Source organism: Parasteatoda tepidariorum, chromosome 8 (assembly GCF_982258835.1).
Source record: "Parasteatoda tepidariorum strain Cologne lab strain chromosome 8, Ptep-v5.0, whole genome shotgun sequence".
NCBI lineage: Eukaryota > Metazoa > Arthropoda > Arachnida > Araneae > Theridiidae > Parasteatoda > Parasteatoda tepidariorum.
Genome location: NC_141762.1, coordinates 9,106,689 through 9,122,433, shown reverse-complemented (window position 1 = coordinate 9,122,433; position 15,745 = coordinate 9,106,689). Strand labels below are relative to the sequence as shown.

The 15,745-nt window shown below is 29.0% G+C and overlaps 2 protein-coding genes across 2 annotated transcripts in view; both read right to left on the bottom strand.

Annotated features, from left to right (window-relative positions):
• Positions 1 to 7,288, bottom strand: part of LOC107457271 (uncharacterized) — a 55,706-nt gene extending 48,418 nt beyond the window's left edge. Inside the window, exon 1 of the mRNA XM_016075397.5 lies at positions 7,148 to 7,288. The gene's annotated coding sequence lies outside the window, so the exon portion shown is untranslated. The remainder of the gene's footprint in view (positions 1 to 7,147) is intronic.
• A 2,177-nt stretch (positions 7,289 to 9,465) lies between these two features.
• Positions 9,466 to 11,745, bottom strand: LOC122271600 (uncharacterized). Its single transcript, XM_087149402.1, has one exon. The coding sequence runs from the start codon at positions 11,743 to 11,745 to the stop codon at positions 9,466 to 9,468; it is 2,280 nt and encodes a 759-aa protein (XP_087005528.1).
• Positions 11,746 to 15,745: the final 4,000 nt, after the last annotated feature.

Below are 15,745 nucleotides of genomic sequence, written 5' to 3'. Positions count from 1 at the left end.
TATGATAGTTTTTAAAACAAGGGACAACAAGACTTTTCAACGCCAGTGAAGTGATACGCCATTTTTTTTCTTACTCTTTTCTTAATGTGAGTTCAGCTACCATCATATATACAATCACACAAAACAAGAGTACAGTCCTACAATCCAACAGCAAAACTTGGAAAACTTCCAATCATAGCAATTTATTATTATTTTTATGCTTCAGGCTGAGTAAAAACGTGATAAAACAAAGCGTACTAACAAATTCTTCTACGCCCGAGTTTTCTCGGGATAATAAATATTTGCAATATACACATACCCGAGTTAACTCGGGATAATAAATATTTGCAATATATACATACCCGAGTTAACTCGGGATAATAAATATTTGCAATATACACATACCCGAGTTAACTCGGGATAATAAATATTTGCAATATACACATACCCGAGTTAACACGGGATAATAAATATTTGCAATATACACATACCCGAGTTAACACGGGATAATAAATATTTGCAATATACACATACCCAAGTTAACTCGGGATAATAAATATTTGCAATATACACATACCCAAGTTAACTCGGGATAATAAATATTTGCAATATATACATACCCGAGTTAACTCGGGACAATAAAAGAAGAGGTTAAAAATTGATAAACATTAAAAAAAATTATTAAAACCGGTAAATTCTTCTAAAGAAATGCTTAACTAAAAATACAGTGAATTAATTAATAAAAAATAACGTAATGTGATTATGTTACTGTCTCAATTATAGATAGGTAGTAATTGTGTAATAGTCTACAATTGAAAGAAAAATAATATTTTACAGACAACCCGATATTTGTTTTAAAAGAAATCGATAAACTTAAAAATAATTTTAATAAACGAAGAAATGCTTAAGTTATAGATAAATCCTCAGAAGAAATGCTTCAGTGAAAGAAAAAAAAAATTAATGAAAGATAAATAAAAACGCTGTTCTCAATAAACACAGTAATGATAATATTTGTGTAAGATAAATCATGACGAAGGGAAAACTAAAACCATTTGATTAATATTACTTGAACTTATCTTTCGGCTGATTACAATAATCGAGAATCATCTCAGATCACATGGAACGATTATATTGATACTGATAAGATTAAAAAAAATAATATGCATCAAATTAAAGTATATTCGCTATGCACTCGATAAGTGCTACGTCGGTATGTGCCCCCTAATTGCTACGAAATTTCTGTAAGAACTACTCAAGATTTTACTTCTTAGCAGACGTTAAGAGTTAAAATTTTAATTTCCTTAAATTCATATGATTTGAAAAACATTTTATAAAGAATTTAATCACAGAAAATAAAACTATCAACTTAAAATATTTCTTAAGAGCAAGGGATACCATGGGTGCCTTAAAAATTAACAACTAAGAAATAAAAATTAACAACTTTTTCTAGCATTTTCCCCCCTGTTTACTATTGAAAGCGAATGCAAAAAAAAAGTTTTGGTTTTAAATATGAATAATTTGTGATGTAAGTTGTGGTGGCAGTTTTGATTGAGTAATTAAGTAGGTTAAATAAATATGAACGAATTTTATTTTATAACCGTCGTTTACACATTATACATTTTGAGAAATAGCAATAAGTTGTTGTTTCTATTCCTTACGGGCCAAGCTAGCAAGCCTGCTTAAGAAATCAAGCGAATTTAAGGCAGACTGTGCGTTGCTTGATTTTCAGTGGCGTTATTTATTTTGGCGAAAACTTATAATTAATTAGAAACCAATAAAAAAAATTAGCAAATTTAAGATCTTTCCGTAATTTTGGTTAACCTTGTTGCATTTTTACTTATTCTCATTATTTTACTGGATTCTAATATTTATTAAGCAAAAAGGAGTAATATATTTTCAGAAAACTAATAAAAGAAAATTTGAAATATACGTGATTTGCAACAACAAGGCTGCTGTTTTAAAATGAAAATATTTAGAGACAAATTAAATTGCATTTTTTTAAAATTGCACATTAAATATATTAAAACTAATTGAAATAAAAATAAGTTTTAACTTCTTTTAAAATGCATAACCTAATAATATTTTCATAACCTAATTGTTCAAGCCAGTTAAAAATTTTAAAGTTACTTGTATTTCTGCAAATTATTTCTGAGCGTAAAAAAATAGGAATCTAAAATTTGTTTTGACAGATTATATAAATTATAATAAATATTTAAAGCTTTATTTGTAAACATACTTTGTATTTCACATAATGGATTATTAAATCTGCATCATAGGTAACTGCAAAAATTATCCATTATTAAATAAGTTTATTCATTATAAAGTTAAAGATTAAATTTAAGTTTATTATTCCATCATTCTTAAATGTGCATTACTTTAACAGGTTTTAGATTAATAATTTAATAAAAATAAATTTGAAAATCTTTTTTAAAAAATGAGAAAGTATTAAATTAGTAAATAATTAATCAACAAGTAAGTAAAAGTATGGGTAAATTAATCCTCTTATCTGCTTAAGCTTTAGACGCAAAGTCAGTTATCTTTAAAATTCTAAAATTTCAAGAAGATAAACTTTACCTTTATTTAATTTTTCCAGGAAATATTTTATTAATCACGTTTCTTCAAAATTTCATAAGCTTTGAATTTAAAACAATTCGAAAGTAAGAAATTTATTAAAAAAAATTGTTTAAAAATAAAAATGCAATTTTTAACTAGTTATAGTACAGATGCCTTTATTTTAAATAAACATTATATAGTTTTATAATTTGAGTGAGTGAATTATTTTTGCTTGCTTAACAAGAAGAAAATAATGCAATTTGTTTTTTGTTTTATTGAAGAAATATTGAATATTTGCAACAAAAATTATTTACGGCAGAATAAAAAAGATCGAAAAGCATTTTTCGGGAAAAAAATATTTAGAGCAAACACAAGCATCACTCACGTCAATTGTTAAAAACAAAGAAATATATTATATTTTAAAACCTGCTATATTAACTATAAAAACTACTACATTATACTAAAACTACTATATTATTTAAAAAAACTATTATATTTATAAACACTCTAAAGGAGTTAAAATCGAAACAGCTTTTATTTTTATTTGTAAAAAAATGTCACGAATTTATGCTTAGTTTTTTTTGTAGAAGATTTTATTCAAGGTTACAATTGTTCAGAGATATTGTTTTCCTTTTTTCAATTCGTTTCTATAAAATAATTTATTACAATTTTCCAAAATATTGAATGTTCGCTTCATGGAATGACATGCCTTATTCGTTCCCTTCTTTATTCCAGAAAATAATAAACTCATAGTTTCAAACGACCCCTTGTATGTAAATTGGGAGATCTTATCATTAAATATAAATACTAATTAAATATCGCTAATACCATATTTTAAGGATTATTCACAGCATCATCAAAATACCTAACGATGAATATAAAACGTATAATAATTATCCGCAAAATCCACAGGTATAAAAATCAGAGATGATAATATCGCTAGAATTATCGATAATAATAAACTCATTAATATTGCAATTATCATCAACAGCGACAAATATCATAACATTGGTTAATAGTATCCGTTAACGTTCATAAAATAGTTATTGTAATGAATATTGAAAACTTCGTATGAGTAACATTAGTAATGATCGGCGTAAAAATAACATAAATTAGTTAGATTGAGAAAAAAACGCAATATATACCCGGAAACAACGATATTTCCTAACTATTAACAGCCATGTTAAGATTCCGAAATCGCCGAAACCTAGGGCTAATTGGAAACTACACATGCAAATGTTAGATCATGGGTTTAAAAACCTTTGCGTTACTTGTTGGAGGTTTTTAAGTACAACTAAAGTGGGATAGTTTCTATCAAAAAATGTCTACCACTGAGAAATGTTCGCAGAGAAACATTGTGGCGCAACTATTACCACAAATATTAAACATCAATACACTAGTATATAAAACGCGTTAACTCGATACCATCTTCATGTACCTTTTGAATCATGAAGGTTGACATTATCGATAACTTCATTTCCTACATTGGTGACCTGGACGTGATCCATTCCATACATTGGTGATCCGGACGTGATCTGGAGACACCTAGCTTTGCAGACTCGCAACCATCGACAGATGGTCCAATTCTATTCCTGATAAAATTCTGCCGGAGGATTATTGTGGAATAACTATCTTATACGATTATTAAACATCAATTCTCTAGTATATAAGACTTGTTAACTCAATAGTAACTTCGGAGTAACATTTGATCGATGAAGGCTGACATTGTCGATAACTACATTTTCTACAACCTGACAGACATCTGTTTTTTTGATTTTAATATTCATCCTCGATAATGATTTAAAAATTAATTTTCAAGTAATTTTAGAGCCTACTACTTTTTAACCTCAAGCGTCAGACACATAAATGATATCTAGTGCTTCTAGTAAATATCAAAACACATTCGCATTAGAATTAACTTCTGTAGGTATTTTTAATCTTCGATTGATATAGATATTAAAAGACTCAATCCCCACCCGCTATCGATATCAAAATGATAATTACAGATCTTATTAAACGACACAATAACACGTTTTATTTTAAAATATATTTCAACTTTTAAAAACAAAAAAATGTGTTAAGCTCAAATAAATGCGAATTTAGTTTGCAACTATCGAAAATGCGAATTGGTATTTGTTATACAAGGTTTAAATTTTTCGTTGAATATATTAAACATGTTTTTGGCTGAAAATAATGAAAATTCTTTTCATACTGAATAGTCGTTCTTCCTTGTGTTAAAAACCATTTATGAGAAATTGAACCCATAAATAGCGGTTTAAATTACGTATCTTTTATGAAAATTTTTGTCAACGCAGCGACTCTTCCAAAAATAGCCAGAACCTACGTCACAATTACGTCAGGGGACATATGATGCTAACAATATTATTTTCTGTTTTGTAAGAGATAAACTTGCTCATCTAACAAATTTATGCGCAAGCTATGATGCAATACTTATTTTAATAACAGTATTACGTTCTACAGCGAACAGTTTTCTAAAATTGATTAAAAGTATTGAATTATTTAAAAACAATTGTAAATTTATACAATTATCTTCAAAGCTTAAAAATTATGCAATACTTATTTTAATAACAGTATTACGTTCTACAGCGAACAGTTTTCTATAATTGATTAAAAGTATTGAATTATTTAAAAACAATTGTAAATTTATACAATTATCTTCAAAGCTTAAAAATTAATTTGTTAATTGATTTCATATAATTTATTTCTACTAATGTATATAAAAGTTTAATTTTTCTTAATTTTCTTCGTTTTTCTTTCTTTTAATACTTATTCTTTTATATACATATAATTAATATATATATATGTATATATATACATATAATTATGACCACTGAAAACTCTTTTTTTTAAAAAGCGTAATAGATAACAGATTTTACTGTACTAAAGGGTGATATAATGAATTTAAGGAATAATATCATTGATGGTAATTTTAAACTTAGTATGATAAATGGAATTCTATCAAATTTCTTGCTTAATACCAGGAGGGATGCTAAAAATTTAAAAGTGGTAGCATACGTTTTATTTGACTGTGGAATATTTTAGAAGTTTAAATTCAATTTTGAAATTTAGAGTATGCAGTTTTAACATCTAAACATATTCCCTTTAATTTACAATTGTATTGAATATTTTTTCAAGCATCTTTCTCCACTTCTTTTAAAATTCCTTCGGTTGAGATCACTCTGTATTAACCCTTAACCGGGTTAAATATTAACTCAATATGTACATAGTGGTAAAATATTCATTGTAAACTAAATAAAAACTGAGTGAATTTAAACACGATATGGTAAATGGAATTCCTTCACATTTCTCTTCTAATAACTAGGTGGACAAAATTTTAAAAGTAGTTGCAAAAGTTTTAAGGCACTGTTGAACATTTCAACTTTAATTTTAAAAGTTAAAATAAGCAGTTTTAACATCTAAACATATTCCCTTTAATTAATTAATATATTTTGGTATCTAAGAATAAACAAAAAATATTTTTTTCTAGCATCTTTCTCTACTACTTTTAAAATTCTTCTGGTTGTGGTCATTCTGTGTTTACCCTTTAGGAACGAACTTGCTTGATTTTGCGGGTTCGATATTAACTCAATATTTGCATACTGCTGTGCAATTCAAAAGAACAACGTAAGTGCTCCTTGATTCATTCCAAGAAAATTGGCTTGACAATTATTTTCCTTCTATTGCTAATGTTATGAACGCTAAAATAGAACTTCCAAAAACTGATAAAACAAAATTTACTTTAAAAAAAATTGCAATATGTAGCTTACCATACAAAGATGTAAAATATAGAAAAATCTAAATTTTGAATTCTTTATAGCTTGCGTTGATTTTTCAATTGCACTGCAGTGGAGTAGTAATATATTCATTGTAAACTAAATAAAAATTTCTTCTCTTAACTATCTCTTTAATATTAAAAATATCTTTGCTGCTTTAAAATAAGATCTTAAATTTAACAATGTATTTAAACGCGCTTGGAGTATCTTTAATTTCTTACATTAATGCTCATTACATAATAATTTTCTTAAAACTTTCTATACGTTTTGAGTTATTTATACAAGAAAAATAATTTCTTCCAAAGTGCATAGAGGGGTAAGTATATAAATAAAACAATTTTTTTCAATTTTCCACATTGAGAAAATACAGCAATGAAGTTCAAAATCAGATTAAAGATTGCAATGAAAAAATGATTCTAATAACTACACATAATGAACTAAAACTTAATATTTAACTTAATACTTAATAAAATTTCAAATATTCTTTTTCGATGTCAATACATATTCGTTTGCAAAAAAATTAAATTTCTTTTTAAAACAGTTGTGAAACATTATGACCGTTGTAATATTTATAACATTTAAAATACTTAAATTTGAAATACTCAGTACAAGTCTTATTTCAAGTGCTTTGAGACTACCTGGAACAGTATTAGGTACCTTAAAAAGGTTGCAGAACTTCACATTAAAATTTTTGCATCAAAATTCTTTTTTTGTTTCAAATAGGTAAAAGAAAAAATTATCGAAAGTTAAATAAATTCCGAAATAAACAAATAAAATACTTATTTTAATTTATGATAAAAAGTATTAAAAACATAACTTACACTTTATTTTGTTGATGTTTCTATATTCTACGCACAAAATTTCAGATCCTCGGTTATTGCTATATCTGTGGAAATCTAATGAAGGAATATTTACTAATCTATTGATATGAGGATCACGGGCGAATGAGATAAGCAACTAGAATAATTGGAACTGAGGATAATTCGTGTGAAAAACGTAAAATTTTTATCTGACTTTAAATTTTCCAGCTTAAATTCAAAACCTGAATCAGGTGATTCGGGTTTTATCTACCTTTAATTTTTATCGCTTTTGGTTGAAAAATAAATATTGTCATATTCAGGGCCCGCGATGAGCATTCGCCACATAGCCAAATGCGATAAAATAGTAAATTCGGCGAAACAAACTGTATTTGGGTGCAAGTATTGGCGAACGATTTTTTTTCTACCGAAAACGAAAATATATATTCCTTTTGATCTTTTACATGAAAATGAATTTTTCCTACAAATCTTGTATTTTTAATTCGATTACAGTGATTTCCCTTTGATGTATCGCATAACTAAGTAGAAGATAATGTAAGCAACAAATGAGATTATGTAAGCATCAGAAAAAAAAGAGAAGAAAAAAAAACGTATAATACAGATAAGCACGTTCGTTGCCGGATCACGCGATATCATGTGATGAAAAGTTTGTGTCAGTACAGCAAATATTTTTCCAGAAAATATGTGTTGTCATGACAAAAACATATTGTTTATTAAAATAAACTTATTGTAAAATTTAAAAATTAAGCCGGTTGCTAAAATGGGAAAATTTAACTTTGATTTTATTATTATAGATTACCACTTTTCAATAATAGGTATAGTATTACCACCTACACATGGTGGGCAATGAATGTGTTGAAACTCCGAATCAGTCAAAAAATCTCTGAGAGTATACCGTCACGTGGGGCTACTTTGTGCAAATTCGAATTTGGCACTTGTCAAGTGCTGCTATTCAGTATTATGTTTTTTTCACGTTAAAAATGTGTGGAATTTGAAGATAGAAGTCTCTTCTATTACTATAAATATTTTTTCAAATTTTAAAACAATCTCAGAGTGTGTTATGTTTATCCAATGTCAGCAACTTTCCGAGAACGTCGAAAAGTGTGCGAGGAAACTTTACCTGTGAAATGCAAAGATGTTGATAAAACAATTGTCGTAAGTGCAAATTTTTTATTTATATATTAATAAACAATTATATCATGTTAGCGTTAAAAAAAATTTGAAAATTAATAACAAATAAACGGAAAATGAAAAAAAAAATGCGCTGTGAGGCTAGTTTGCGCAAAGCTTCATTCGTTTTTTTTTTCGACAGAAAAATTGTCAGACGTTATAAAAAAATATCTGGAACGAGAAACTACCGTGATTACACTTTAGAAAATCTGTAACAATGTTTGCAAGCAGTTGCTGGTGGTATGTCGATTGCAGAAGCTTCTCGGAAGTACAAAGCCCACAAAAATACTATCTCTAATAAAATTCACAAGAAACGCGTGAAACGTGCTGGTAAACTATTATTTTTCTTCCTTAAAGATTTTTCGAATGAATTAATCAAACGATTTAACACATAAAAATATATTTTATAGGACATCAGGTGATTTTGACAGAAACTGAAGAGCAAGTTCTGTCATGTTCATTCAAGCATGTTATGTTCAAATTTATCAATATTATAAATGTTAATGAATATGTAATAATTATTATTTTTGAAATTTTATCCATTTCAATGTTCAAAAATGTATATGGTTTCCTTTTGTTTAAGCTCAAAAGTTTTGAGATAAACATTCTTTTTAAGAAAAAATTCTTTATAAAAAATGGTTTCTTAACGCTGAAAATTATTTTCAAACTAATATCTTTACATATCTTGATGTTTTTTTTTATTAAAAATGTCAACAATTAACCTTTTTAACAATTTTATATCAATATTATACTTGTCAAAAAATACACAAAATAAAAAGATGACCTCAAAGAAAGACTTCGAATCAAATAATCAAGAAACCTCTACTATTACGTTTATTATAAAAAAGGAAGATTTATTTACAACAAAATTACAGAATCGCCGAAAATTCAAAAGACGAATCTTAAACTCTCTCAAAACTATTATTTACATTCTAAATAGTCACCATAGCAACCACCAAAACTCTTCTCGTTGCCATCTTTAAATAGGAACAAAAATAGGCTGCGCATAAGCACATAATATTTCACATCCTTCCACCTAAGTTAACAACATTAACAAAGCTAACTTACATAGCCTAAAGATATATTATGTTAAAATGACACTTTACAAGAATTTGAAATAAAAATTAAAGTTCTAAATCACTATGGAGTTTTTATAAAGGTAGTTTGTCAGGTTTTCTAACAGCTCGTCCACTCCTAGTCACAACGGGAATTTTTTCAAAGCTCTTATCTTTCAAAGAAATTGGAATGTTGTCCTTTCTACTGTTATTGGTAGTAAATTTCTCACATTTAGCTACTGGTAAACTTTCACTGGAAGAAATTTCTAAAGGATACACCCTTTGTACTGCTCTGATTAGCTCTCCTTGTTTAGTTTTCATTCTCACTCGGCGTACAACTCCATCAGTACCCGGCATTGTTTCCAGCACTTTTCCGAGTGGCCATAAGATCCTTTTCTTGTTATCATCTCCAATGATCACAATATCACTTACTTTCAATGGTTGAAAGGTGTTCTTTTTCTGCCTAGTACACAGGGCGCTTAAATATTCTTGACAAAACCTTACTCGAAAAGCTTCTCTAATTGCTTGTAGGTATTGTATTCTCTTTCGCAGATCAGTTTTGATGTCCGGAACAAAGCTGGGTTTTACCTCTTTTAGGAAGTCTGCAGGTGTAAGAGCAGTAAGACTGGCGTCAGAACACACAGTTGTCAAAGGTCTCTCGTTCAAAATGACCTCACAGTTGCATAAAGCTGTTTGCATTTCTTCGTATGTTAAACTCGCTCGACCTAAGGTTTTCTTCAGCAGACCTTTCATCATTCCAACAAGTCTTTCCCAGAAGCCTCCCCACCAGGGAGCACTAGGAAGTATGAATTTCCAGGTAATCTGCTGATCCCTCGCCTTAACAAAAACCTGTTTAAAATCAATGCAAGATAATGCTTTTGCACTCCCTGTAAAATTCGTTCCGTTATCGCTGTATACAATCGAAGGTTTTCCTCTTCTACAAACAAATCGATGGAAACATAGTAAAAATGCCTCAGTTGATAGTGATGTGACTAATTCAAGATGCGTAGCTCTATAAGCGGCACAGGTAAAAATGCACATCCAGGCCTTTGAATTGTCTTTCAAAATCACAGGACCAGCAAAGTCCACTCCCGTTACTTGGAAAACAGCTGCATCTTGAACTCTATCAGCTGGTGGTGATGCAGTTGGTGGATCTACAGATTTGGCAGAAAAACGCTTGCAGACTACGCAAGATCTCAATACAGATTTTACTGTTCTACCACACAGCAGCCAAAATCTTTCTCTAAGAGAATTCAATGTGTAGGAAACACCAGCATGTCCATTTTTCTTATGTTCAAACAGTACTAAACGTTTTACTATAGAATTCTCTCCAGGTAAAATAGCAGGTGTTCTAAACTCTTCAAAATCATCTCTTTTATATACAGTTGTTTTTAATCTATAGATTCCTTTCTCATCAATAAATACATCTAGAGTTTTAAGGCGTTTATCTGAAACTCCTGTAAATGACTCCTGCTGTATTAAGTATACAGTATATTTCTCAGCTTCTTCTAATTCCCTAACAGAAAGATCTCCTTTTCTTCTGTCTTCATTTTTGCAATTAAAAAGGAATCTCTTCACCCATGCCATAGTATGTACAATTTTTCGATAGTCAGAAATATTAGAACTCAAAAGTTTTGTCACTTCAAAATTTATCATTGAGGTTGTGACACCTTTTCTTTTCTCACAGTTTACTTCCTCCTCATTAACGACATCTCCAGACGAAGGCCACAAATCTTGAGGTAAGTGCAACCAACTGGGACCCTCTGACCATTGCAATCGCAGAAGTTGTTGTGCAGAAGATCCTCTACTTGGCAAATCAGCTGGGTTCATCGTCCCAGGAACATGTCTCCAGTTGTTAACATCAGTCTGCTCTCTGATTTCACGCACTCGATTATAAACAAAAATGGCCCATGGTTCACTTCTTTTGATCCAGGCCAAAACAGTTGTGGAATCTGACCAAAAAAACACTTCATCATGAGTTACCTCAGACAAAATTGAAGTTGAAAGACGAGATGCAATGGTTGCTGCCAGAAGTTCAAGTCGTGCTATGGTAATTTCTCCTTTTCCTATAGGGGCTACTCTACTTCTTGCCTGTAGTAATTGAACTCGTACATTATTCTCAGACTCCACTCTAATGTAAACAACCACAGCATAGGCCAATTTACTTGCATCGCAAAAGAAATGAATGGAAGACTGCTTGGCTCCACTTAGTCCAAAATACCTTGGAATATTAATTTTCTCAATGTACAGTACCCCTTCAATCCATTTCAAAAATTCTCTTCTGATGTTTTCATCAACATCATCATCCCAATTCAGTTTCAACTTCCAAATGCTCTGAAGAAGCAATTTTGGGATCAACGTTACAGGACAGATCATACCCAAGGGGTCAAAAAGTCTATGTGCAGCTGACAGGATGGTTCTTTTTGTTACTTTCTCAATGTTAAGCTCTTTAATGCAACCTGTACTCACTTGAAGAGTATCATATTTCTTATCTCAACTCATACCTTTTCAGAATAATTAAAATTGCAACAGTAAAATATAAACGAAACATAAAAAATTCTTTTTTTTTTTAAAAAAAATGAAATACTTAAAGAATAAAATGTTTTATTTAAAATGAAATGTATACATTCAAAATACGGTCGAAATACATAAAAACACCAAATATTGCTTCAGGTTTATCTTTATATTACTGCCCTCCCCACTCAAGTTTAAGCTTAGAGGAGTCTAAGAAGTTATCAAAAATTAAACTCAAACCTATTATTCTTTATTTTCTTCAAAAACATTAAAACATTTACATTTTTTGTCCTCTCTCCCATTCATTGTTCATAGACACGTTGTTTTTTTAAAATAATTCAATTTATAGTAATTTATATTTTGTCTTAAAGTTTTCTATGAGAAAAACTAATCATGAAAATTTGTTAAGCTTTGCTTTTGGCTAAGACTTATTACTTGTATTACTTGCAGGCTAGTAATTTGAAGTCTTTAGCGCGGTCCCTGCATATTCATGTTTGCTACCGTGTTTCAATAAATCAGATGATTGTTTAGCAGCGCATCTGCTGCTGGAACACTAAAGTTGGAACACCAAAAGTTAAAAAATAAATATGAAAGAAATGAAGCAAAAAGAATAAGTAAAAAAATGAAGAATCAGTAATAGTATAATAATCAGTAATATTGTAATTAGTAGGCTTATTATAAAACAGGCCAAAAAGGGGGAAAAAATTAAAAAAAACAAATGTGGAAAAAAAGATGAAAAATATAACTATCATTATAAAATTAAAATGAACAAATAAATGAAGATTCTATTTTATATTGTAATTAATAGGCTTATAAAATAAACCAAAATATGAAGGAAAAAAATATAAATATAAAAAATGAAGTAATTAAAATAAGCAAATAATTAGAGGGGTTATTATGAAATATGCTACAGAATTAAAAAAGATAATAATAATAAAAATCAACAAATCAGAAAGATTCAGTTTTATACTTCAATTATAAGGCTTATTCTTGTTATAAAACAAGAACCAAAGTGGAAAAAATATGAAATAATTAAGAATTGAAAGGCTAATTTCGAGATTGCGATACTTGCATTCTGATTTCACATTTTCGATGCATCTAACAGTAGGTAAATGAAAAAGTGATAACTTGTAAAAAGCAAACAGGCTGAAAGTAAGATAGATGAAAGAAAAATTGATTATAAAACCAATTAATTTGTAGCTGGCTTTCGGGGGGGGGAGATAATAAATCCTTAGTTGATTTTAATCATAAACTGTTCCTTACTATTTACTTAATCACAGATAACAAAGACAAATAGTCCCGTTCTTTTCATAGCAGGAAAGCCACGGGCGAGTAAAAATATAAGATGTGGTAGAAACTTAATTTTTTTTCTTAATTTATTTCATTATTCAATCGTAACTACCACCACGATATACATTACAAATTATTCCAATATAATGGAAAAGTATTCTTTATAATATCTTACTGCCACCATAATGTAGCATAACACAAAATGTTTTAATACACTGTAAATTATTTCATGATGTATGGGTTAGAGGCCGCTGCGCGGCCCAGGCACCCAATTTGTTTTAAAGAAAGAAAGAAAGAAAATAATAACTTACAATAGTACCCTGAAAAAGTTAAACTAGAAAAAATTGCTAATTTTGATCACTTTTAACAGATTTTTGAATTTTGCGTCAACCCCGTTAAAATTATAATGACATACCTGCAGAGATGCCAACTGCTTCAGACGCGCGATAATAATTTAAAAAACGGTAAACAACTACAAACTAAAATTTGTAATTATTTGACTAATTTAGCTTTCTTTGTAAACGGTGTAGCATGGCTTTTGTATTACAAAGTAGCGAATTATATAAGCTTTCGAATTATTTATTTAGATATAGTGGTGGATAAAAACCAACTGAAAATTGAATTTATTAAACCAAGAATCACACATTAATAAGCAACTCGAAAATATTTATTTGCTGTCCGGAACAAGTTGGCATCTCTGTACCTGCAAACTTTTACAGAGATCCCAACTTGCTCCGGACAGCAAATATATATTTTAAAGAGGTAGTTTATCAATTGTGATTCTTGGTTTAATAAATTTAATTTAGTAGATTTTTATCCACCACTATTTCTAAATATTTCGTAGGCTTATATAATTCATCACTTATATGTTAAACCCTTCTAAAAAGCAAGCCAATATAGCAAATATTTGCAAATTTTCTTTGTCAGAGATGCCAACAGCTCCGAACACGCCAAAATAATTACGAAAACGGTAAATAACTACAGAGTAATTTTCAAGCATTTGACTATTCTAGCTTGCTATTTTAAAGGTTAGCATTACATAAGCTTACGAATTATTTAGAAATAGTGGCGGATGAAAATCTACTAAATTTAATTTTTTAAATAGAGAATCACAATTGATAAACTACCACTTTAAAATATATATTTGCTGTCCGGCACAAGTTGGCATCTCTGCTTTTAATCCTTTAGAGGATGACTTTCCCCAGTGGTAGTAAAATTGAATTTGAATTACAATTTCAGACAGAAACTTCTGCTGCATTTTGAAGAACCTTTCATGTGGATAACCACATTATTACATATTAATATATATGCTTAATTTTTTTAAAAATAGTAATGGTCAAAAAGATAATATATTAAATTTATAAATGCAAGGAATATGTGTAAAAGCATACATTTTACTACCACTTTAAGTATAGAAATAAAATTTTACACCAAATGCGTAAAAGTTAGCAGGTATATAATATGCATATCATAATTGCAAGCCTGCCAACTACTACGCTTTTTACCAAATATTTCATTGAGTGGTAAATATTTAAAAACCAAAGCTTTCAAAAATTTTGGCAATTTTGTCAACATTTTAATAGCTTTACCACGAAGAAGGTGAAACAAAGTGGCATTGCATACGAACTTTTAAATCATTTATACTTTGTGGTGTGGAAAATAAGTGGGTTTTTTTTCTTCCAGTGCCCACCTTTTTTCAAAGACATTCATTGTGGTGTGAAACTTTTTTCAGCATTTTTATTTATCTGTGTGAATTAAAAGATTCTCAGATACCAGAATGATTTAGTTATTTCTGATTAGATCTAGAATTATAAGGAGAAAGTACTTTTTGACCTATCAAAGACTTTTTGAATGCCCTAACAGTAGAAAAACCAATTAATTTCGATAATATATTATACCACTTTTTCTACAAAACCACTTTTGTATCATTTCAATATATAAATTCGGGACAAAACGGGTTAAGTCGCGGATATTTTACTTTACCCGAAAGTGAACTGAAATGAAATGATCTTAACAGCTCTTGTTCTTTTCCGTTCTGTCTTGTTTTAAATATACATTTAGCCCTCGCAGCAAGGATGAAAGAAAAAGGGAAAAAATTCAGAAAAATAATAAGTTGTATTCAGAAAAATAATAAGTTGATTTTCAAATGAAAGTTTGTTGCAATAATAAGTCTTGCTTTTTAAAAATAATAAGTAAGTCAGAAAAATAATAAGTTGTAGTTGTCAGAAAAATAATAAGTTGTTAGAAAAATAATAAGACTACCTCTCTCGTGATAAGGCTTTTAAAATGTTGGCATAATTATCAAAGATACTGAAAGCTTTTTAGTTTTTGATTTTTTGCCATTTTATTGTCTGTATTTTATTGTCCAAAATGCGTAGTAGTTGGCAGCTCCGATTAAGAACAGTAACTTTATTTTACTCCTCATATAAAAAAACTATAAATAAAGTGATGTTACTACCAATATTTTCTCTTTTTCGCTTTATTATAAGCCCTGGTTTTTAATAAATAAAGGTTCAAAAGTCCTAAAATAAAATAATATGTAATTCAATACATAATGTATAATCTTATGTGC